At 53.6% G+C, this 23,728-nt stretch overlaps 1 protein-coding gene across 4 annotated transcripts in view; it reads left to right on the plus strand.

The window, feature by feature from the left end:
- Nucleotides 1-21,559, plus strand: part of Nol4l (nucleolar protein 4 like) — a 79,060-nt gene extending 57,501 nt beyond the window's left edge. For 3 of the 4 annotated variants that reach the window (XM_036185927.1, XM_036185929.1, XM_036185930.1), the window contains 6 exons: nt 12,986-13,263; nt 15,714-15,899; nt 15,979-16,170; nt 16,363-16,485; nt 17,047-17,248; nt 21,167-21,559. In XM_036185927.1, coding sequence (XP_036041820.1) covers nt 12,986-13,263; nt 15,714-15,899; nt 15,979-16,170; nt 16,363-16,485; nt 17,047-17,248; nt 21,167-21,384 — 1,199 coding nt within the window. In that variant the 3' untranslated portion in view covers nt 21,385-21,559. The remainder of the gene's footprint in view (nt 1-12,985; nt 13,264-15,713; nt 15,900-15,978; nt 16,171-16,362; nt 16,486-17,046; nt 17,249-21,166) is intronic. The other variant, XM_036185928.1, reaches the window with a different exon arrangement.
- The last annotated feature ends 2,169 nt before the right edge of the window (nt 21,560-23,728 follow it).

Here is a 23,728-nt window from a genome sequence, read left to right on the forward strand (position 1 = left end):
CCGTCTACCGTGATACAAGCCAGAGTGATGGCAAGAAGCCAGACAGTTTGTACAGGTTATACCTCCAGGGATTAGTCAGTTAGGGCACTTCTTTAAGTTACTTCTGTGTTGATTTTGAGACAGGGTCTTGCTATGTATATGATCCAGACTGGCCTCAAACGAATCCCCTCAGCCCTGAGTGCTGGGGTTACAGACCTGTGTCTCTTTAACAAAAGCAGAAGGCTGGGTCTTGGTAGGGCAGGTCCCATGGTTGGGACCGTTGAACCCAGAGAGTGGCAAGCACACCAGCTTTCCCCACTAGACTGGTCTCCTGTCCTCATGTTCCTGTCCCAGTCTGTCCCCAGCCCTCTTCCCAGGCTTAACTATGGCAGTTCCCTGTCCTCCTTTGCGGAGGTCCTGTTCTTGGGTGGTGGCAGCAAGCCTCATTCCACAGTGCTTTCTCTTAGTTGGGACCATGTTTGAGGCCTGTTTGAGGACATCAATCTTGTTCTGTCTCACAGGGGAGGAAATGAAGGGTGGAGGAAGTCTGACCAGCACCAGGAGAGGCTCCCTCCTCCCTCCGCTTTGGCAGGAGTTGTATGAGGTGCAAGGGCCCTTCCTCACTTACTAAGAGTAACACGGGCTTCCTCCTCCTCCTTCCTCCCCTGCATAGCCCAAGACCTGCTCTTGGCTTCTTTGAGCATTCTCTTGGGTCTAGCAGGGCTATGTGTGTTCTGAAAGCTTGGAAAAGCTTCTGGCCTAGGAATTGCTAAAGACAGACAACTTTTGAGACCCTGTGCAGAGCCCTTAAGGTCTGGTATTGCCTATCATCATCCCATCATGACCCATCTGTGGGATTCTCTTGTTAGTGCCTGTGTCTCCTCCTCATACTGTCAGCACCCCAGGGACCATAAGACAGGACCCAGCACAAGGCAGTATTAGGGGAGCATCAGTGAGTAGATAGAGATGTTGAGTGTGCATGCACACCCAGGAGGTAAGCTAGCAGGTCTCCCTGCAGGGCCAGGGTCCTAACCCTGTCTGCAGCTCCTCCTTCTATTCCCCTACCATGACTCTACTAGGCCCCTCACTGTGCCCCTTCCTGAATGGAAAACTTGAGGCCTGGCCTCCAGAAGGGATGCATGGGGGCAGGGAACGGACATTACTCATCCCCACCTCCACCAGCAGACAGGAAGCTCACGCCAGGGGACAGTGGAGGGTCCTGCCTCCGCCCTTCTGCAGCACAGGCAGGAGTTGCCTGGCGGGAATTATGCAGAGCACTGGAGCCTTTCAGAGCTAATGTATGCCCTTCTCAGTTGAGGCACTCCTGCAGCCTGTCCTTGGGGACCTGCTGGACGTGGGTGCTTCTTCCCTCAGTTAGGCTGCGACTTCTACTTCCTGCAGGCCAGTGCCACCTCCTGGTGCCCAGTACTAAGCTGGACGAGTCAGGGAGGGGTTTTCAGCAGCCTGACCAAGTGACATATGAGGTTGTCAGCCCCTCCCATGTCTCCACAGAATCTTGGCTTTGGCTGAGAGCATCAAGCAAGGGAAGTGGGGACCCTGCTGGGGTGTCGCCTTCCTGAGGGCAGCAGCAGATAGATCTTGGCGCTCCCCTCACTTCCCTAGTTTGTGCATTGCCGAGAATTAGGGGCAGGAGCACAAGAGGAAACCAGAGAGACAAAATGCCACCAGCACTGGGGACCTTTCCTCAGGCTTCTCTGACTGCCTGTCATTCGCTCTCTTTTGGTGGAAGGATCATATTGTGCTACGTGTCTCCTTACATACAGAATGGCTTCCCCTCTTTCCTGTCATTGGTTCTGCTGCAGTGAAAGTTGTCAAGTGATCCAAGGCCACTGTGCCCCCAACCCCAGCCCTATGCACTGAGTTCCTTAGGTCTCTGACATGGAAATGGCTTGTCCAGGCCACAGGAAGCAGCCAGCTAGAGTCATTTGTCCTAGGCTTTGTCCCAGCCCCTGCCATGAGTGATAACTATTGTGTAGTCACGGACTGATGGGAGCCAGGGAAGGATTCCTAGAGGAGGCACTGGGCAGCAGCCTGTCAGAGGAAGCAGAGTGAGTGAGTGGGTTTGGGGCCTTGGGGTCCCAAATGCCTGGAAGCTTCCTGTGATCCCAAGCTATGGCCAAGAAAGGAAAGTCAGGGCAGCCACAGCCAGCCTGCGGCTTAGGTGGTCCCGAGGACTCTCCTGGACCTGGCTTCCTATAGGCGGTCTTGTCCCCCCACAGCCTGTTCTAAGCAGGTTGTTCATCCTGTGCCAGCCTCAGCACCTGTCTGGTGTGGCCGGACGGCTGTGACCACGACTCTTGGTGTGCCCTTAGAAGCTGTCAGAAGACCAAGGCTTTGGACCTTCTGCCACCTAGAAATGCCAGCTGGGCAACTGAGCAGCCCCTAGTGAGCAGGTAGGCTCTAGTGGCCCCGGCTCAAACCTGATAGTGGTACAGCCCCTCCTCCCCAGGCAGCCAGCCCCATCTCAGGGTGCTGTCCTCCGAGGTTCCCCCCACCTCCTCCCTGGGCTCTGGGAAGGTGTAGGGAAGGCTCAGGCACTAGCTCCCCTGTCTGATACAGGGCCAGACCCTGCCTCTGCTCCTTCCTGCTTGTGTGGTTGCCAGCAAGTCCTTTCCTCTCTCTAGTGCTTGGATTAGAGTCCTGTGCCCACTTTACTGGGCTGTTGAGGACTGGATGGTGTGTGGACATTGGGAAAGATCATAGGCTAGGCTGGAAGTGAGGCTCTTGGCCCACTGGCGCCTACAGACCTAAAGGCTGTGGGTGGGGAATGGGGGTCGGTGATCACTGTGGACCAAAAGGCCCTCTGCCTCTCCCAGATTCTCTTGAGCCCTTCACCAGGCTCAGTTGGCCCAGTCCTGCTTCCTTGGCCTCCTCAGGCCCCATGAGGTTCTGCCCACAACCTTCTTCCTGAATGTAGAGTGGTGTTCCTAACCCTTAGGATCTTGGTACTTTAGAAAGGGAGCCAGAGCTGGTCATGGTGGTACACTCCTGTAACCCCAGCACTAAGGCTGAGGCAGGAGGATGGTGAACTGGTAGTGGGCCTAGGTTACATAGCATGTTTGAGGCCAACTTAAGCTATGTAGCAAAGACTCTGTCTTAAAAGCCAGCCAAACAGGTGGACCAAGAAGACCCTGATGCCAGGTGGGTCTGAGCCCTCACCTCTTCCCTTAGCATCCCCAGTTCCTCCCCATTCCCACCCACAGGTCCATAAAGAACCTGCCTGTTGACTCACAGCTGCTGCATCTTTGCATGGCTCTAGGGAAATGGGGGAAGCAAGGGAATGAAGAAAAGACAGACGGACAACAGACAGAAAGCTGGAATTGGGTGACCTGAGCTCTGGACCAGAGAAACCACAGCAGGCTGGAAGCTCAGCATGTTTATAATATAGAGTTGAACAAAGAGGCGGAGTTACAGCATACAGCTGGACAGGGAGGCAGGGTTTGTGGTTTGATCATGGAGGCAAGCTTAGCTAGTCTTGGTAGGCGCAGTCTCTTGTAGGGGCCAGTCTTCAGGCTGTAAACATCCAGGGGCAGAAAGCTGTGGTGAACATTTTCTTCAGACTGTCAACATTCATACTTAAACCTGAGGAAGACTGTGCCACTTCCCTGAACCTAGCCTGCAGAAGGCTTTGCTGTTTTCTCAAGGGTCTGAGACTTTTGGAGTCCCTGACATGGCTGCGTCCACGTCAACAGTGCACATTCTTCAGGACTCCCCTCACTTGGGCTCCCTACACACAGCCTCTGCCTCCCACCCACTCTGAGGCTCGCAGGTGGCTGAGGAGACAGCTGAGGGTTAATGTGGCTGTCCAGGGAGAAGCAGCCAGGTGACGGCATACCTGGGTGCTGTCACCCAGAGTGTTACTAGCAAGTGAGAACTTGGGTGAGTGATTGCGTGACTAGTATATATAGAAAGGGCTGAATGAGGGTTGGGGCCAGGACTGTGCCACCTCTGGTCTCCCCTCTGCCATGCCCACCCTCAGTAGGCCCACACTCATATGGAATAACACTTACCACAGGTTTGGAGCTCCTGGCCCTTCAACTGAGTCACTGTGGACTCAATCCTCATGATTAGACACTACCCTGGTTATTGTCACATGAAGGAGTGGTACCCACTACAGCCTCCTGGGATGGCCTTAGAGGCTTTGTTTGCTCTAAGGGTCTCACTGTGCAGTTCAGGCAGGCCTTGAACCTTCAGTCCGTCTCCTGGCCTCCTGAGTGCTGGGATTACAGGCCTGCCCCACCATGCCCAATTCCACAATGGGCTCTTACCTTTGCTTTTTTGTCTTTTAAATTTTTTTAAAATTTTATGTGTATGGGTATTTTTCCTGTATATATGTCTGTGCACAACATGTTAGCCTGGTGCCTATGGAATTCAGAAGAAGGTGTCGGATCCCCTGGAACTGGAGGTACAGATAGATGGTTGTGAGCTACTATGTGGGTGCTGGGAATTGAACCCAGGTCCTCTGAAGAGCAGTCAGGGCTTTTTGAGCCATCTTTCTAGCCCCATCTTTATTTAAAAAAAAAAAAAAAAAAAATTCAGCACTATTGGAGATTGAACCTAGGACCTTGTGCATGCTAGACACCATTTTACACCCAATCTATATCCCTAGCTACTCAGAGTGGACTTTTAAGTGGAGCGTCCCTGCCCCACACTTGTGAGTCTTAGTCCTGTCCATCCATCACCCTTACCCTGTTTGTCTCAGGTCATGTCTTGTGAGGTTGGAAGCCAGGTCTGGGCCCTCTTCTCCCCCTGTAAAGCAAGAGCTGTTTGCTCTGATTTGAGGCACCGAACATCTGACCACAGTAACAGACTCTCTTACCCTAACCCAGGGTTCCAGCTCTCCTAAGGATTGGTCAGGGGCCATATGGCAATCCTGGGTCACAGAAAGTGTCCATCAAACTGGTCTGGGGACAGCACAGTGTTAGGCCGGGCCAGACCTGTCCTGCAAAGGCAAGAGGAGCCAGGAGACAGCTCCAAGGGATTCCTGTATCACAGGATCAGGCCAGGCTTGATCTTGCCCTGACCTTGTCTAGGTTACTGGGGCCCTAGAATTCCTGGTAACAATATTAGGGCAGGACAAGTTCTGGGGCCCAACAGGATGAGGGTTCCCTGCTAAGTGAAGGGAGTGCGACCCTGCCCCCTCCCTGACCTGGAAGATTAGCCTTGGCCTTGGGGCCATCTGGCAGATTCTAGCCCTGCTATCAGCAGACTCCCCTCATCTAGCAGTACTCAGCCCCTCCTCTTCCCTGCTGTGCTGAAGAGGGTTGGGTGGGACCATGCAGGCATGTACAACCCTGGCCTGAGTTGTCCAGGGGTGGTTCTCCCAGGAACCAGGAAGTAGCTGGGCCACATTGTCGTCATCACCCACCGTGACCTAAGGACCGGGATGCACCAGCCCTAGACCAGCTCCCGGGAGGACAGGAAGGGTTGCCAGGGGCCTGCCAACTCCACATACAAGCTCCCAGGCAGGCCCTGCCCCATGAATCACTCACACATGGTAGCCTAAAGTGGCTGCTTGCTCTCAGAACACATGATTTGTGGGGGTTGGGGGTAGCAGGCAGTTAGGGAGTCTAGCATAGAGCTTTGCACTTGGAATTGGTTTTCGTCCTTGGCCTGGGAGGACAGACCAAGGGTTTCATACTGGGAGCTTTTCCTCTGGGCGTACTTTGCCAGCGCGTATTGGAGAGTCTAGGGTGGGGGTGGGCTGAGGCATTCTTTGTAAAGCCATCTGGGCGCTGCTGCTCACTCTGGGAGACTGGTGACTACCCTGGGAGCCTGGGAGCCTTGACTGAGCTGTCTCCTGTGAAGGCATATTTGTACCCCTAGAGCCTGACACTCAGATCTGGTGCATACTTGGTGTCCATGCCCAAACGTGGTTTCAGTGCCTAGATCACCTGCTCTAATACCCTGTTATCTGCACCTTGGAACTTCTCCAGGGGTCTAGATCCTGGGTCCCTGCAGACCTGCAGATCTGTGTGAGAGAGACTTCCTTCACTAGTAGCTGATGAACATTCAGAAAGGCTTGGTGCAGAGCTGTGTGGCACTCATGAAAACGTACCTGGCTTGATGGTCTTAGCATAAAAACAAAAATATGTTACTGATTACTTATCGAAATGATATGTTGGATATATTAGGTAAAAGAAACTCAAGTTTCCTTTTCGGAAACAGGGTCCAGCTCTGTAATCCTGGTTGGACTTGAACTTTCTATGTGTAGTCAAAGCTGATTCTCCTGCCTCAGCCTCATATAATAGTGGGATTGCAGGATTGTATCACTACAATTAACTTTACCGTACATTGTTAAAATTAATGTTTTTGCCTAGCATACATGAGACCCTGGTTTCCATTCCTAACACTGTACAAAAAGCCACTACCAAACCCCAAACAGACAACCACCCTTAGTTTCAATTTTGTTTCACTTTTTAAAAAATATGACAATTTGCACAATTAGAGCCACACTTTCGCTCACACTGTTTATGGACAAGGCTGTTCCTGAGAGCCTAGGCATTGGTGCCTAAGGAGCAAGACCTAGATGGAAGGCAGGTGCTATAGATCCGGGTATGAGTATTATGGACCGTGTGTTAGGAAACATGAGTGGGTCAGTGATGTGGCTCAGTTGGTAAATGCTTGCCTAACATTCATAAAACCCTGGGTTCCTTCCCCAACACTGCATCAGCTGGGCCTGATGGTGCACATCTATAATCACTTGGGAGGTGGAGGCAAGAAGATGGGAAATTCAAGGGCATCCTCAGCTATAGAGCTAGTTTAAGGACAGCTTGGGATTTGTGAGACCCTATATAAAAAACGAAAAAGAGTGGAGCCCTAGAGGGGGTAGGCATGGTCTCTGTGACCCCTAACCCTTGGCCCTACTAGGCTGCTTAACCACAGGGAGAGAACCAGGGCACTCAAGAGAGGAGCTGGGTGGCAGCAGAGCCTGGAGATCAAGTAGAGAATACGGGCTTCATGTGGATGGTCACATGCCCAGGGTGGCCTTATCACCTAGGACAGTCGGGTCCCTTGGCCCGTGTTTGACCCCTGTCCCTCTGCCTGCCTTCAGAGAGCACAGATGGGCGCCAGGAGCTTGGTGCTCCTCGGAACTATGCATTACATAAACACTACCCAGGCCACCACTGGCCCTTGTCAAAGCAGGCAGGGGTGAGAGATGAGGTGGGAGCCCCAATGAGGGGTATGCTCCAAATTCAGAGGAGTCAGCATGGCAGCCTGCAGCCCAGAGCTTCCTTCCAGACCTTCAGTGATTCCTGCCTGGCATATGCAAGAGGGGGGGGACGGGGACGCGGCGGCAGCGGGTGGGGGAACGGGACGGGCAGGGGAGCGGCGCAGCTACAGCTCTAGCACTTCACCTTCTCCCTCCTTCCTGGCTCCCAGCTTTCGTGTGTGAATTATTGATGCCCCTCCTCGCCCCTGCCTGGCTGCTGCTTTGACCAGAGCTTCAGCAAGGGGCCCATGCTGCCTTCAGCCCTGCACCTCTGCTACAGCAGGCAGTTTGCCTGTGCGCCACACTTGTAGGTTCCTGTGCCCTTGCCACCTCTCCAGCCTGGCTTGGGGGCTGGTGGGGGTTGTCCACCGGGGAAGGGTACCACTGGCTGTGGCCCCAGAGCCCACAGTGGTGATTGGCGGCTTGCACAGAGCTGGGCCTGTACAGGCTGCAGGGCGCTGGCGCCCACATAAGGGCATTGTTTGCTGAGGTAAAAGGAGTTTTTGTCTCTTTCTGGAGACGGGACAGAAGGAGGAACAATTTCCCCCATTCATCAGTAATTCTCCCATTTGAATAGCAGCACATCACCCCGTTACAGTAGATGGGCATGGCAGGCCTCCCCTGCCCTAGGGCTCTCCAGGCACAGGTGGTGGGCTCTGGGTCCTCCCAGCCTAGGGAGTCACCCTTTGCCAAGCTGTGCAGGACCATTTTTTGTGGAAATGGACAGAAGAGAGACATTCCTGCTGCTTCCCCAAAGCCTCCAGGGCACCTCTCCAGGCTGTTCACACAGTCACAGGTGGGGCAGCTGTGCCTGCCAGTGTTTTTCTGGATTCAGGTAGGTACATGCCCTAGAGGTGACTCTTGGCACAACCCCAAGATGAGGACCAGGTGGGGGCGAGAGGGTCACCTGAACCTCTTGCATTTCCAGCTCCAGGTCTGAGTAGGTCCTAAAGAATACCTCACAGGAGAGGCCATAGCCTCCAAAGGGCCCCCGGGCACTAGGCCTTTAGTGCTGTGGGGCCAGCTGGTTATTTCAAGGAGTCATAAAACACTGGAGCCCAAGAGGGCGTCAGCGGCAACTCCCTGGGTTGCAGATAAGAGGAGCCCAGGAGGTGGCTGTGCCCAAGGTCAGGCTGAAAGGGAGGCCTGCCGAAACTACTGGCCCAGCCCACCATATGCCATTCCCAAGTGGGGTTGGGTGCCTCTTAAGTCGTGTTTCTTGGAGAATGAGGAAGAATTTGCCATGGATCAGACCCCAGCTACTGGATCTCTGTCCCCTTTCTCTGAACCCTATGGGCTGGGAGGTGAGGCAGTGGCATCCAGGGGTCAATATCAGCAGCCTCAGGATAGGTAGGTAGGAAGTAGAAAGTCTGCCCCCAGGCCTGGCCTCTACCCCCATGTTACTCAGAGACCAAAGCAGACCATGTGATGTAAAGTGGCCTCTAGCTAGCTTTGACAACAAGGAAGTTGTTACTCTCATAACCAAATAGTCCAGGGTTGCCTTTGGTTTAAGGCATAGGCAGATTTTGGAAAGGTTGTGTCAGCCTATCTCTGAACTTCCCCAGGGTGGTGGGCCCTGCCTAACAGGTAGAAAAAGCTCAGGTCTGACTTTGGTGGGTCCAGCTTGGTCATATGACTTTTTACCAGTGACTGTGATGGATTATGTTGACTGGCTAGGCCTGGGGTACATGCTTACCCTGAGGGAACCCTGGAAGACCCAGACATCCTTGCCAGAAAAAGGGGTGTGGCGTACAGGGAAGCAGGACTGATCCAGGCCTATACACTAGAGCTCTGCCAAGGCCCAGGGGCAACTTACCTACAGGCTACAGACACAGTAAATGAATAGTATGGCAAAGAGGAGGTAAGTGTGGTGGAAAAATAGGTAAAGAGGTTAGCATGTCAGTGTGGGGGCTGGGGAGGGAGGAAGGGAGGGGGATGGCTTCCTGACACAGTGACCTTTAAGCAAAGCCCCGGAAATAAAGGAACAGGAAGTGAAGAACAAGCTCTGGAGAGCCAGGGACAGGGTGGCAGTGAGAGGAAACAGAAGTACAAAGGCCTAGGTCACAGCTAGATGGCAGGGTGAGCTGTGAGTGGAAGGCATGGCCTGAGGGCGGGGCCTACTGAGAGTGGGCCACTTTCCCTGGGATGAGTTCTGCAGAAGAGCAGTCAGAGCTTGTGCCAGGATGAGGTGGGGTAGGCTCAGGCTTCCCTGAGTGATGCTCAAGGGAGCTTCAAAGGAAGGACAGTGTAGGGTATAGAGCAGGAGACACTGATTCCCAGTCTCCTAGGCAGGTGCACACGTCCCAGACCCTTTACCCTCCTTCCCTTCCACTTGTAATGTCCACCTCTGATGGACACTGTGGGGCCCACACACCCATGTTGCAGTCTGGGGACACGAACGTAGGAAGCAGGTGAGAATGAAGTGAGGACAGTTTGGGGTAAAAGAAGGCAGCTTTCATTCTTGAGCACCTGCTCCATGCCAGGGAGAGTTGATAACATCATAAATGCTGTTTTATTGATGCAAGAACTATTGGAAAGAGGAACTGAGGCACAAAGAGAGGCGGCCTCTTTGAGATCACATAGGTTATATCCACCCTGTGCTTAGCTCCTTTGTATTATGCTAATACCAGCCGCCCCAGTTGGAAAACATGTGCCCCCTTTTAGGTGGCACTGGATCACGCTGTATAAAAAAAGAGCTGGCCCACCAGATTGGACCCCTATGCTGGACAAGATTTTGGGGGGATTGTAGAATGTGGGATGTGTGTCCTGCCTCAGGTGCAGCATGGGTAAGGGCGCATTGGCTTGCTCAAAGTTCAGGTGTTTTGTTTTGTTTTGTCTTTGTTTTTGTTTTGTTTTGTTTTGTTTTTGGAGCTGAGGACCGAACCCAGGGCCTTGTGCTTGCTAGGCAAGTGCTCTACCACTGAGCTAAATCCCCAACCCCAATTTCAGGGTTTTTGTCTGGAGTTTTTTTGTTGGCTATGAGATCTCTGGGCTGTATACTTTAGTACTTCAAAATACAGTCAGTGCTATTATTTCCCCAATTTTTCATCATGCCAGACAGAAGCTCTGCGTTCACTAAACATCAGCCCATTTCCCCTCCACGTGCTTGAGGGAGCACCACCTCACATTTTGCCCCAGGGAATGCCTCTGTTATTAGCTGTGCAGTTGAGTGCGATCATTCACTACATCCTTTCATGCCTGTCTTATTTCACATGGCATAATGTCCTTACGGGTCCTCATGTTGCAGCGTGTAGCTCAGTCAAATTCATTCTAAGGCCGAGTCTTCTATTCTATGGCTGGGTCACACTTTGTCTATTTACTTCTAGAGCTTTTTAAGGTGCTAATAGTGTATACTGGTCACTCTGGATATTTACATCATAGGATGGGTTTCCAGTTTCCTCTATAGGTTTGCAGCCATGGCCACAGCAGTTCCCAGGCTCTGGTGTCTTGTGGGCCTCATCTATCCAACCACCTTCCTTGCCAGATGGGGATGACCTCTGAAAACAGAGAGATGGGTACCCCCATTGGAGCCAGCACCTGTTGTTTCTAGAAAGCCAGACAGCATGAGCCTGGGCCTGTAGCACAGGTGACAGTATTAGTAGCTTCTCATCACAGCTGATTTTGACCCTGGGTTGGAGCCCTAGGATTGCCCTGAGAGTCCTGGGCAGCTCCAGAGCCACGTACATGTTGCCTGCTATAAGCAGGCAGACAGGGGACTCCTCCTCTGTCCCCATGCAGGGTGTGGTGCTATAGTTGGCCTTAAGTCTGGTGCCTGTGGTAACTGCAGTAACTGTTGGTAACATGGCACCTGATGAGGAGCAGCTTATCCCTTCAGAGGAGGGATCCCGTGCCCTTCCAGGTTGAGCAAGTGGCCTGTGGTGGGGTAGAAGTCATGACTTGGAAGTAGCTGAGACAAGACTAGATAGAGGTGTCAGGGTAGATAGTCAGCTTTGTTCCCCAGGCCTCAGATACCTGAGCCTCTCAGGTACCAGGTTCTATGGTTCTTCCCAGGTCCCCTAAGGCAGCAGAGCAGAGTCAAGTCATGAAAGCTGGCTGACATGGGCCCAACTGGAAGGAGCAGGACACACGAAGCCCTAACCCAGGCCTGGAGACCCGGTGCTAAGGGGTTAGGGTGGAAACTGGCAGGGGCAAGCTGCAAGGTCATGAGGCTGGAGCATGGGCAGTGACCTCCAGGAAAGGGCTGCCATGGCAGAGGGAAGGCCTGAGCTGTGAAAGCGTACTGAGGAGGTGGCACCCACCAAACCCCAATTTCCCAGTTACTGGTAAACTTCCTCAGGCATGCCAGCACCCTGGTCGTAGTCATTATTGTTCCTGCGTTTGGGATAGGGCCAGCACACAGTAGGTGCTTAGTTAATGCTGCCAGGTAATTGTTTTTCACTACAGCTTCTAGACTTGTTGCTGGAGATACTGCCAGAGAAAAACCCAGCCCATTTGTGAGGGCAGAGGACTTAGGCAGTGAGGTCCCAGAAATAGGTCCCGGGGCTTGGGATTGAGCTCATAAGATAAAGGGAGGGCGGGGCAGTGTTGCCTAAAGGTGGCCTGGGCAGTGTAGCCTGGCCCAGATGACCTGTGGCAGCCCAGGGGGAGGAATGCCACTGCACCACACTTTCCCCATCCCCCTCTACTCAGGGCCCTGGCTGCTTGATAGGCAGACCGGCCCCGCCTTCAGGCAGCTGAGAGGCTAGTGATTGGCTAGGGCACTAGAGCCGCTCAGTCGCCATGGGGACACTCAGGCGGCGCTCATGCCCAGTGCTCAACACTAGGGACTAAATCTTCATAATCTGCTAGCGGTGGGGGTGGGGTCCAGCGCGACCCTGGCCTGGGGAAAAGGCTGGTCCAGGCTATGGTCAGGGCTCCCTTTACCACCCCTCCCTGCCCCTCCCCTCCCTGGGTCTAGCTGCAGAGCCTCCAGGGTACCTAAGCACCATTGTCATCCGCATGTAGGTGCTCACCTGACAGTGACCCCAGGAGGTCTAGAGTAGCTGCTCTGGTCCCAGCTAATGAAGCAGGAGGTCGGGGCCTGTGGGAAGAGAAACCTGGAATTTATCTAAAAATGTATTTTCTTGGCGCTCAAGTTTATCCTCTGGATCCTGCAATGCTGCACTCTCCACAGCAGGGGGCTCCCGCCTCAAGAAAGCAGGAAGACCAGCTGGGAACAGGAGATGCAACCCCTCAGCAGTTGGCTTTGTGCTGTCTGAGGCTACTTGGCCAGGCACAGAGGGCAGAGGCTGGGGTGGTGTGCTCTGCATAGGCTGTAAATCTGGCTAGACTTGTACGGGAAGGCACGGATGAATAGGGAGTTTGTCTTCTTCCTCGGGCAGAGCAAGGAGAAATCCAAGGTCCTCCTGTACAGAACATGAAGGTGGGAGGGGAGCAGTTCTGAGCAGCGGAAAAGGCTGGTCCTGCAATCCTAGAAGTGCCAAAGGACCTGTGCTGAGCTGCCTGAAGTGGAGCCTGCCTTGAGCTTGTCTCTGGCCTTCATAGGTTTGGCGGTGAAGAGAAACCTCTATGCTCTGCATATGCTGGTCCTGACCACTTAGCTCCTAGGGGCCCCACTTCCCTGATCTTGCCTCAGCTCAGGTGGTAAGCCTGAGGCTCAGTTCCGATCCCAGAGCATGTGGTATGGAGAGCAGAGCACCCTTGCTCTCTGCGAGGATAATAGCACAGGTACTCTGAGGCTGCCCCACCCAGCAGGGCCTCTGGAGCAGTGGGTGCAGGGACACGGCCTCATGCCCAGGGCTCTCATTCCAGACGACTCCTCCTCTGAGAGCGGCAGCGGCAATGGCTCGTCTACCCTGAACCCATCCACTTCAAGCAGCACACAGGGCGACCCTGCCTTCCCCGAGATGAATGGTAATGGTGCTGCAGCCCCCATGGACTTCACAGCTGCCGCTGAGGATCAGCCGATCAACTTGTGTGATAAGCTGCCACCGGGCACAGCGCTGGGCACACCATCCTACCCCTCAGATGGCTGCAGCACTGACGGGCTGCGGAGCCGCGTCAAGTATGGGGTAAAGAGCACTCCTGAGGTGTGTGGGGCTGTAGGCTGTGTGCCTCTGGGTTGTTGGGAGGCTGGAGTGAGGTCATACGTACTGTACTGTAGCTGGAATTGAGCCAGCCCATTTGTGACATCAAGCCACCAAGGTAGAATGGCAGATGGCTGAGGGTGCCCCAGATAAGTCTCACTTCTCTGAGAAGTGATGGCTCCTCCCTTGGTAGAGAGATGGCAGGTGATGTGTGTCCCTGAGGCTTATTCCCTTCCCAGGAACAGAGTCCGCTGTAAAGAATAGCAGCAAGGGGCACATTGGGCACAGAAGTATATGACACTGCTGAGCATGGCAGTCATGCCTGTAACTCTATAACTCAGAATCTGCCTGAAGCTGGGGGGTGCTGAGTTTAAAGCCAACCTAGGCTACATAGCGAGTTCCAGGACAGTCTGAGCTGCACAGTGGAACCTCAGAGAAAGACAAGAACTCATAAGAGGTTCAGTTGTCAAAGGTGACCTGAGTTTGATCCTCTGAGCCTGCATAAAAGTCGGGGGAGAGAACCAACTCCAGTTGTCCTCTGACTTCCACACACACCATGGCTTGTGTACTCCTCCCCAGTGCACACATTCACCTTTCGAAAAGGCAGCACAGACCTTATACTCCCTGGTTACTCAGTCTGCCTGTCCCCATATTTCAGATGATGCAGAAAGGGGTGAGTGGTCAGGATGAGGGCTGTGGAACGCCCCCCCCCCCCCTTGACTGGGCTGATGTGGGTGTAGAGGTGGGCAGGGTGGGTCTCCAATCATGGCCCATAGTTTCTCACACTGTCCTGCACCATTAAGGCTTCCTGATAGCAGGTGCCAGCTCTCCTGGAGAACCTCTTCCACTCTGCCACCCGAACCCACCTGCCTACTCCCAACAGACTCTTCTGGCCTGGCCTGACTCTTGCAGAGGGGTGGACACAAGCCCAGGACATAATCTAATGTGACAGAAGAGTTGTGCCACATGTGTAGCCCAGCCCGTGGGGATCAGGGAAGAAGTAGGCCCAGGCACCAGAGAGAGCAGCTGTTCCAGGGTGGAAGTGAGTTCGGCTTAGCGGAGCCCGCTAGCCACTGCTACCGTGGCCATATGGCCACCCAGGTGGGCACTGAGGGTTCCTACAGTTTCCTCATTTGCTCTTGCCCTCACAGAGGATTCAGCTAAAGAATCGCTTGCAGATCTGACATGTCCATGGCACCAGAGTGAGCTGGTATCCAGCCTATGCCCTGCATGTGTTTTGACTCTACACTATTATTCTGGAGGGCTGGAGTTCTGCACCCTGGGTCTTTGTGTGGTCGTATCAAGGGGAGCCTGAGGACCAGAGACACCAGGCCATGTGTGTCTTTGTTGAGTTGTTCCTCAGAGAGCAACAGGTCCTTTTAGGCCAGGCTGTGGCTGCATCACAGTGCCTGACTGCAACTGTGTGTCCTCCTAGGCCTGACCTAGCCACTATATGCCAGTGTCCTTCAGGGAAGAGAAGAGGAGGACAGGGCAGGCAGGCCACAGATAACAAACTTTCGAAAGCAAATGTCACAGCATCAGAGCCAGGGCTCTGTAGAGTATCGTGGAGCTGGGTCCCAAGGGGCGAGCTAGTAGCTGGGAAGCAGGAAAAAGCAGAAGCCATAGTCCAAGGAGAAATAGGCAGTTGGTGCAGGCTGAGAAAACCCAGGAGCCCCAATAGATCCTCGCACATAGAAGGGGCTGGCTCATGGGAATCCTTTTTGTGTCCTTCCCATGATGTGACCAGTCCTGGAATGGACCTTTGCCTATTGTCTGGTTGAAAGCAGAATGTGGGTGGGAGCAGAGTGCCCTCCCCCATTCAAGGGGGGCTATACCAGGCAGGCTCGTCTGGTCACCCTCTTCTTGAATACCTGCTTTCCCAGGACTCATAGCAATCTCTTGGGATACAAGCAGAAACAGCCTAGTCTGGGAGCTGGAGACTGCACTCTGCTTTGTGGCCTCCCTTTCCTAGCCCATCTGTTCCTCCCGATTGACAACCACAGTTGCTGCTCTGGGGACAGCTCTCTTGTCAACTCAAGTTGCAGTCCCTTGGGGATCCAGGAGGAACCTTGGAAGCCCAAATAGATCCTGGTACACAGAAGAGGCTGGCTGATGGCAATCTTTCCTTGTGTCCTTCCCTCAACATGGCAGGTCCTGATGTGGACACTGCCACCAAAGCAGCTGCTACTACACTTTACCCACTGCCTCCAAGAGGCAGGACCAGTCAGGTCCTGTGTTGTTCCAGTCAGGCCTCCTGGCAGTAGCCCAGGAACACTGGGGCAGAACTATTCCTCTTAGTTCATCGTGGGAGGTAGGGTTCACTTGCTGAGGAGCTTGCAGCTAAGACTCTTGAGGCAGCTGGATGAGCTCAACAACCTGGCCCCCAAGCTTACCTTGGAGAGACCAAGTAGGCAGTCATCTGATTTGTCTGTTTGTCTCTTGCCCTGTTTCAGTCTCCCCCCTACAGCTCTGGGAGCTATGATTCCATCAAGACTGAAGTCAGTGGCTGTCCTGAGGACCTGACAGTGGGCCGGGCCCCTGCAGCAGATGATGACGATGATGATCATGATGACCATGAGGACAATGACAAGATGAATGACTCAGAGGGCATGGACCCTGAGCGGCTCAAGGCCTTCAATGTGAGTACCAGGCAGGGCCGGTGAGACAGGGATGGGTCTAAGGCAAGGCCAGTCCCTCCCATGGCATGTGTCTCCCTAGATGTTTGTGCGGCTGTTTGTGGATGAGAACCTGGACCGCATGGTGCCCATCTCCAAGCAGCCCAAGGAGAAGATCCAGGCCATCATTGAGTCGTGTAGCCGGCAGTTTCCCGAGTTCCAGGAGCGGGCCCGCAAGCGCATCCGCACATACCTCAAGTCCTGTCGTCGTATGAAGAAGAACGGCATGGAGATGGTGAGCGCCTCCTCCTGGCCACCCCGGCTCCTGGCCACCCCGGCTTGTGGCTGTCCTCCAGACTCCTTACCCCAAATGAGGGGAAAGGCTGTTAATTAGGTGCTGGAGCCCAAACACCTGCTTTGCCAGACCCTGACCCTGGCCAGGATCCTTCTAGCTCAAACACCAGCTCTGTGTCCCTTCTGCCTGCAGACTAGACCCACTCCTCCCCACCTGACCTCAGCCATGGCAGAAAACATCCTAGCAGCCGCCTGTGAGAGCGAGACAAGAAAAGCAGCTAAAAGGATGCGCCTGGAGATCTACCAGTCCTCACAAGTAGGTGATCATGCTGGTTACTCAAGGGGTCTTACCCAAGGGGCAGCGGCCATTGGTCATTCCACATACACCCGCAGCTGAGGTACTCAGTGAGGTGGGAGGATAGTCATCACATAGTCTAAGATTGACAGTGCTGTGTTGGGGCGGAAAGGATGGAGACAGGCAGGTGCCAAGAGAGGTGTGTGTGTGGGGGAGATGCTGGAGGGGTTAGTCACGAAGGACTGGTGGACCTGTCAAAAGGAAGGCTGACTGGATGTGGAAGTGCATCCCTGGTAACCCTAGTACTCGAAAAAACTGAAACAGGGAGATGACAGGTTCTTGGCCAGTACAGAGAGGACTTTTGCACCAGGCAGTCAGTCGTCTGTCCACAGAAAGATGTAGTCAGGGGAAATCCTTGAGGTAAGGTGCCCATGAAAAGAGAATCAACAGCGTCCCCTAGGTCAAGTCTATCACTGGGTCCTAGGAACCAAAGGACTGTGGCCGTTGCCTACCCCGTGTCAGGGACAATGATTAGGTTTGCTGTTCCTTGGGTTTCCCAGCACTGTCCTCTCTCCTTTTCAGGACGAACCCATAGCCCTGGATAAGCAGCACTCTCGGGACTCCACAGCCATCACCCATTCCACCTACTCACTGCCAGCCTCTGCCTACTCCCAGGACCCTGTGTATGTCAATGGTGGCCTCAACTACAGCTACCGTGGCTACGGCTCCTTGAGCAGCAACCTGCAGCCCTCTGCTTCCCTCCAGACAGGAAATCACAGTAACGGTAAGTAGGGGCAGGCCTGTTCTCCAGATAGTGCCTCGCTGGGTCTGCACAGTAGCCCTGGGAGGAGTGGGGCAATGGCTCAGCTCCCCTGTTGGCAGCCAGTCTTCAGATGAGGTCAGGAAAAGCCTGGCTCCCTTCTCATCTCCAATGGCACTTGCTTCTGCTGTCACTGCGAGTGCCCCTCTCTGGTTCCACTCCCTGAAAGGCCTCTTGTGAGTTGGCAGCAGAGCCAGGATCTGGCTCAGCCTCCATCCACGGAGCCCCCATTTCAGTGATTTGAGTGATGGTTAAACATTAGGTTTCTCTGCTCCATGCCTAAATTGGGCAGCTTGGCAAGTGCTTCCCAGGAATCTCTGCTGCAGGTGCTACACCAAGGGGTGGAGGGAAGACAGAGACAGACAGATACCTTCTGCCCCTCCTTGTGGCATTAGGTATTGTCTTACCTGGGAGTAGAACAGGAGTCAAGTCCTCTCCAGCAGGGGCAGTGTGGGGGTGGGGATGGGGTGCTGGGCTGTGGTGGGGGTTGGGAGCTCATAGGCTTTAAACATAGAGGGGCTTAGCCTCCACCATCCTATTCTAACCCTGTGATGAGAATGTTTCCAGGGACAGGGCAGGAAGCAGAGGCAGTGTGCCTCCATGTTATTCAGGGGCCAAGGAGTGAAGGAAGTTGAAGACATCATGTTGCTGCTTACGGGGGCAGGCAGAAGGGAAGGCACTTGCTGGCTGGGGAGCTCTGGGGCTAGCAGGCCCCTGACTGTCCCTGAGTAGCGAGGTAGAGGGCCAGTTCCTAGCCCTAGTAGGAAGCCCAGGCCTTCACCACCCATCCCTTGCTCCACACCTTCATGCTTACTGTGCTCTAGAACTGGAAGATCCCTGCCTGGGCTTAGCCTCTCATATCTTCTTATTCGTCTTAACCTAAAATAAGAGGCTGTCTGGCCTAATCCCTAGAGCCAGGCCGAGAGTGGTACACACCCAGGCAGGGCAGAACGGCTGTCCTTTGCTGGAGGACCTCAAGTGGGTTTCAGGATCAGGGAAGTTAGAAGTCTTGGGGACACTAGTACCAGGTGATTGAGGTAGGGATGACCTGGTGCCCAGTCATGCCCAGGCAGTACATGGAAAGTCTTCCCTTGGTATACACAGCATGGCTTGTCTTAGGACTGTAGCTGTGGTGGCTCCCTGGCCTCTCATGAGGGTCTGGGTCCTGCAAGACAGGAAGAGCAGTCAGAACTGAGATCAGGGGCCAGCTGTGTGCCCCATGTATCCCATCTCTGAACCAAGAGCTGACCATTTTCCTCCTCGCTGGGAACAGCCTTGTCCTGAGAGCACCAGGAAAACAAGCAGGAGCTCCCGGGTCCCAGAGCCGTCCCTCCCGCTGTCCTGCCCAGTCACAGCCTTTTCATGTGATGCTTGATTCAGCTCGAAGCCCACAACAGCTCTGCTAATGGCTTTTTCTCCTCACTTTGCTTATGTTGTCATTGGAGAATCAGAGCCTGCTCCTCTGGCCTGGGGTGCTAGGCAGTTTGTGCCCACATTAGCCCCATAGGGGCCACTAGCAACCTGAGAGTCTGGCTGTAACCAGAGCCTGCACAGGGATGGCTCCAAATCAGATAGGCTGCAGGAAACAGGGATGGAAGGGGTGGTGGGACAGCTCTCTTGGCAGGCATCAACAGTGAGCTGAGATTTGGGGATAGAGATTCGGGGCTGTCTCTAACTGTGTAGGTAGCCTTTCTTACCCTGGGCATTGCCTAGATCAGAGACACCCAGAGGGAATCAAACCTGTCCCATCCCCTTGGTTCTGGTTCTGCAACACATGGCCCTTCTTCTTTCCATGTGTGATTATAACAGACTTACTGTTCTGCCTTCTCCATTCCAAAAGCATTGTTACGTAGTCATTTGTTTGTTTGTTTATTTATTTTTAATTTATTATTTATTATGTATCCCTGCAGGCCAGAAGAGGGCACCAGATCTCATTACAGATGGTTGTGAGCCACCATGTGGTTGCTGGGATTTGAACTCAGGACCTCTGGAAGAGCAGTCGGTGCTCTTAACCACTGAGTCATCTCTCCAGCCCATTATTTTGGGTTTTTGAGACAGGGTTTCTCTGTGTATCCCTGGCTGTCCTGGAGTTCATTCGATAGACCAGGCTGGCCTGGAAATTACAGAGATCCACCTGCCTCTGCCTTCTGAGTGCTGGGATTAAAGGTGTGTGCCACCACACCTGGCTATTTTAGTGTTGGGGTGCTAGAGACTGAACCCAGAGTAGGTATTTCACCCTACATCCCCAAGGAAATATTTTTAGCAAACCATCCACATTCTCTGGTTAGAGGGAAAAATAACTGTTTACAAACTGTTCAAATCACAGATACCAACTTCTTTTCCCAATCAGAGGCTGCACCAACTTCCTTTTAGTAGCAGTTGTTCCCAGAATTTATGCCCAGATGTTCCTTCTAGTCTAGATGTCTCCAAGACAAGGTTTGTCCATCTCTCCAGTGTAAATGCAGCGGTGAACAGCCTGGCCATCAGAACCCACAGGGAAGTAGAGACATGCTGATGGCCCAGAAGAGCATCATGTAAGACAGCCTCCAAGATGAAAGCTGAGGGCAGGGGATGCAGGGCAACAGCTGGGGAAATGAGCTACCTAGGGTGGAAAGGGCTCACCAAGTACATGGTCTCTCATTCCTCAGCTCTTTCCATTGCTTGCTTTCTTGATAAACACCTGCAAGGCTTTTCAAGCTCCAAACAGTTCCATGTCTACTTATTGGGGGTCTATTCCAAAAGTCCCAGGCCTACTGAGAAGGCTCTGGGTACTGAAGCTAGTTCTCCCACAGGCTGAAAAGCCTGTCTGCTGGGCTCTGTCTGCGCTTCCCCAGGATCATGGAAGCTCCTGTTCCCAGAGGCTCTTTGCTTCGCTTTGGAATTTGGAGCTGGGAGGAATTCCAGTGCTGGCAGCCCACCCCATGGAGCTGCTGAGGGACAGGCAAAGAGGTGGCTTGGGATCTCTAGGGGTTTTCAGACCTTAGGCTCCTTTGCTGCCACAGCTGGCCAGCAGAGGGCAGACAGCAGACAATTTCTCTAGAAAACCTCCTTGGGTCCTGTGGTTTCTATTTCTGCTGCCCCAGGAGCATCAGCCTCCTCACTTGGGACAGAGAACTCCTCAGAGGATAAGGAGCGGAGGTGCTGAGGCTCAGCAGGCCTTGCCCCTCCTCCACCCACAAGCACCGACAAACCCTCTAGGGTTGGGTGTACACTGCCTCTTCAAACTAGAACGGCGGCTGTTCCCGGGCCTCACTGCAGTATGGTGCTGCTGTGTGTTGCACCCTTCCCTCTCAGCTTTCTTCTGGAGAGATGGAACATGCACCTTACTGCCCCCAACCTACCAACAGCCCTTTCTCACAGTGCCTGTAGTACAGCTCCTTCCTGGGACTATTATTCCTGTTCCAGTCCTGGCCACCACTCAGGGAGAGGCAGGGCTCAGGGACTAATGGCATAGATGCTATCTCAAGGCTGCCTTTTCCTTTTCTGGGGACCAGAGCTGGGGTGTGTGTCTGGTGAGAGTCCTCAAAAAGTAGTGAAAGGCATGGGTAGAGGCCGGAAGCTAGGCTGGAGCCCTGCTGTGGCTTATGCTAAAGCCTGATGCATGCCACCCCGTTCCAGAGGCAGAACCCACACATTTCCCATGTGAACTTTGCCTGTCATAGGGTTGACAGTGAGATTCAACCTAGAGCTCTTGTCATGTAAAAGCCCTATTCTAGATATTGGGAATACAGCCATCAGGGAAATAGACCAGGGCCTCTATCCAATACTATGCCCAGTCACAGAACACACAGGCATGGCTGGGTGTCCTTTCCAGATACAGGCAGGGGCTTCCACTTCCTCTAAAATTTATAGAGACTAAAAATCATCTTTCTCTCTCAACAGGGCCCACAGACCTCAGCATGAAAGGTGGGGCCTCTACCCCCACCCCTCCCACACCCACCGCTTCCAGCACCAGCACCAGCAGGACCATGCCCACGGCTCAGCTCAGCCCCACGGAGATCAGTGCTGTGCGGCAGCTCATCGCTGGCTACCGAGAGTCTGCAGCCTTCCTGCTGCGTTCTGCAGATGAACTGGAAAACCTCATTTTACAGCAGAACTGACCCCGCTGGCCCCCCAGAATGCACGATGCTGACGACGCCGACGCCAGGGAAGGAGGCTGTCCCAGCCTGGACCCAGCTTCCTGCCTCACCAGTTGGTACATTGTTTTCTGAAAGAGGTGGGATCCAAAAGAGCTGTTTCTAGCCACACTCCGAGCATCTGAGACTTTGGGCACAAGGACACTTTTTTTTTTTTTTTTTTTTTTTTTTTTTGAATTTCACCACACGGGTGCTCTGACCTGCTTGGAAAGAGGCCAATGGGGCAGCTCTAAAAGGGTTGGGGCTCCCCTGACAAGGCACAGGGGCTGCAGCTCTATTTAGAATCACCTTCATGGACCCTGATGTTAGAAACCCCATCCCAATAATTACCTTTGAAGTCTTAGGTGAGCAGAATTGCATATTTATTGAGAAGAGCAAACGTGGACCCTTTCTTCCTCCCCCCTTAGTAATTTATTTTTCTGAAATGGATTCTTTTGTGTTTGTACAGATTGCCAGTCTGTGTCTGTATGATCAGAAGGATGTATCCCTGCACCTAACATTCCATATCACTACACTGACGTGGGCTGGGGGCCAGCGAGTTCGGCCCAGCACACCCTTGGGAAGGCCACTCCACTCCACTCCACTAGGCTGTCTTGTTGCACATCCCAGTGCTGCCACAGGGATACTGCCAGGCACTGCCAACCAGGAGGACCTCACCCACACCCACTGCAAACAAAAGCGCCACCCATCCTCCAGAGTTCCAGTCACACGGTCACCTGTATTCTACCTCACACTCCAGCGTGGGCTTTTCCAGGATGTGCTCCAAGCATGTTCTGAATGGCTGTCTCCCCAACTCCCACACACTGTATCTAGCTGCTGGGGGTTAAATCAGACCTAGTGTCCAGGAGCCAGAGCCCAGAGGGGCTTGGCCCTTAAATCCAGCAGCTTGCTCTTGTAGATGCTTGACAGGATACAGTGCTGGGAGCTGGTCAAGGACCCAGGTCTGATGAACACAGGCCCCAGCCCCAGATAACCTGCTGGAAGGGCCACTTCTTCAGGGCCAGCTCCCTTTGTCAGGCCTGTGTGCCCGCAGGGTGGACTAAGGCTTCCACCTCTCACCTCATGATGGGAGTAAAGGGATCAGATCATTGGTGGAAGTGGGGAAGCTACTTGGGTTCTCCTAGGACTAGACTTTCTTTTGGAAAGGCCTGTCCTATAAGAAAGCCAGTCCCTGGAGTGTGACAAGGGACAAGAAGAAGCTGACCTGGTTTCCTTCCTTCCTGATAGGCACTTCCTCTTGCTCTGTGCAATACCTACCAGTGCTGCTAGAACCAGGGATTCACCCCGACCTCAGTAGGCCAAGGGCCTCTCCCTCAACACTCCGTAGCCATGACAGCAGCACTCTGCTGCCTGCCCCTGCCCAGAGCTGGCAGAAGCCCTGTTGCCTTTCCTCCCTCAGAGCAAGGAGGCCTCAGGGGAGCCAGGGCTGAGTGGCCACTAGGAAAACCACAGAGAGCCACTCTCAATCCCAGAGCAGGTGCCCCTTCCCAAACTGGTTTATGGCAGGGACTGCTTGTGGGCAGCCTGACAGACCACCCCTTACACAGGTGGGCAGGCAGGGCCAGTGCAGATTCCTACCTATTGACATTCAGGGCTGCAAGGCAGGGCTCCCCACCCTGCATACTTCCACCCTGGGCTTAAATGTGGTCTCTCATGTGGCCTCCAATGCCTACCCAGCCACACCACCTCTGCCTTCATGTGCCCGCTCACCAACCAGGCCTCTGGACTGGGCCAGGACACCTGCGCCCCCTTCGTACAGCACAAGCTCCAGTACCCAGGGCCTCCCCACGGCTGGCCGACCATGTGCCCAGTTCCCCACCTGCTCAGTAGGACTCCTGGATGTTTGAATTTGTGTAAATATTTATTTTTGTGTGTGAATACTACAAAGTAATCAGATCTTTTGCAAAATGTTACCCCCGGCAATTTGTGAAAATATTAATGTAAAAGTTGGCAGAGACAATCGCCGCCCTAGAATTTCTGGTATCAATTGCTTACCATGTCATTTCTGCTCCCAGAGGCAGTACCCAAGCTAGACACAAATGGTTTGCATTTTTGGAAGACTGAAAGAAGAGACTAGGCAGGGAATCCTCCCTCCACCCACATGGGACACATCTGTAAGAGCGAGCATAATCTACATCTAAGTGCAGGCAGTCTCGATCAGCCACCGGCATGCCTGCTCCCAGAGTACAGTGTGAACATAGGTTCCATGTGTTTTCAAGAGCAACAGAACCAATGCCAGTGCTGATGGCCTCCAGAGGGACTGCAGGGCAGTGGATGCTATCATGCTGACCTGGACTTCCTCCCAGGG

The sequence above is a fragment of the Onychomys torridus genome, chromosome 4, assembly GCF_903995425.1.
Source record: "Onychomys torridus chromosome 4, mOncTor1.1, whole genome shotgun sequence".
In the NCBI taxonomy this organism is placed as follows: Eukaryota; Metazoa; Chordata; class Mammalia; order Rodentia; family Cricetidae; genus Onychomys; species Onychomys torridus.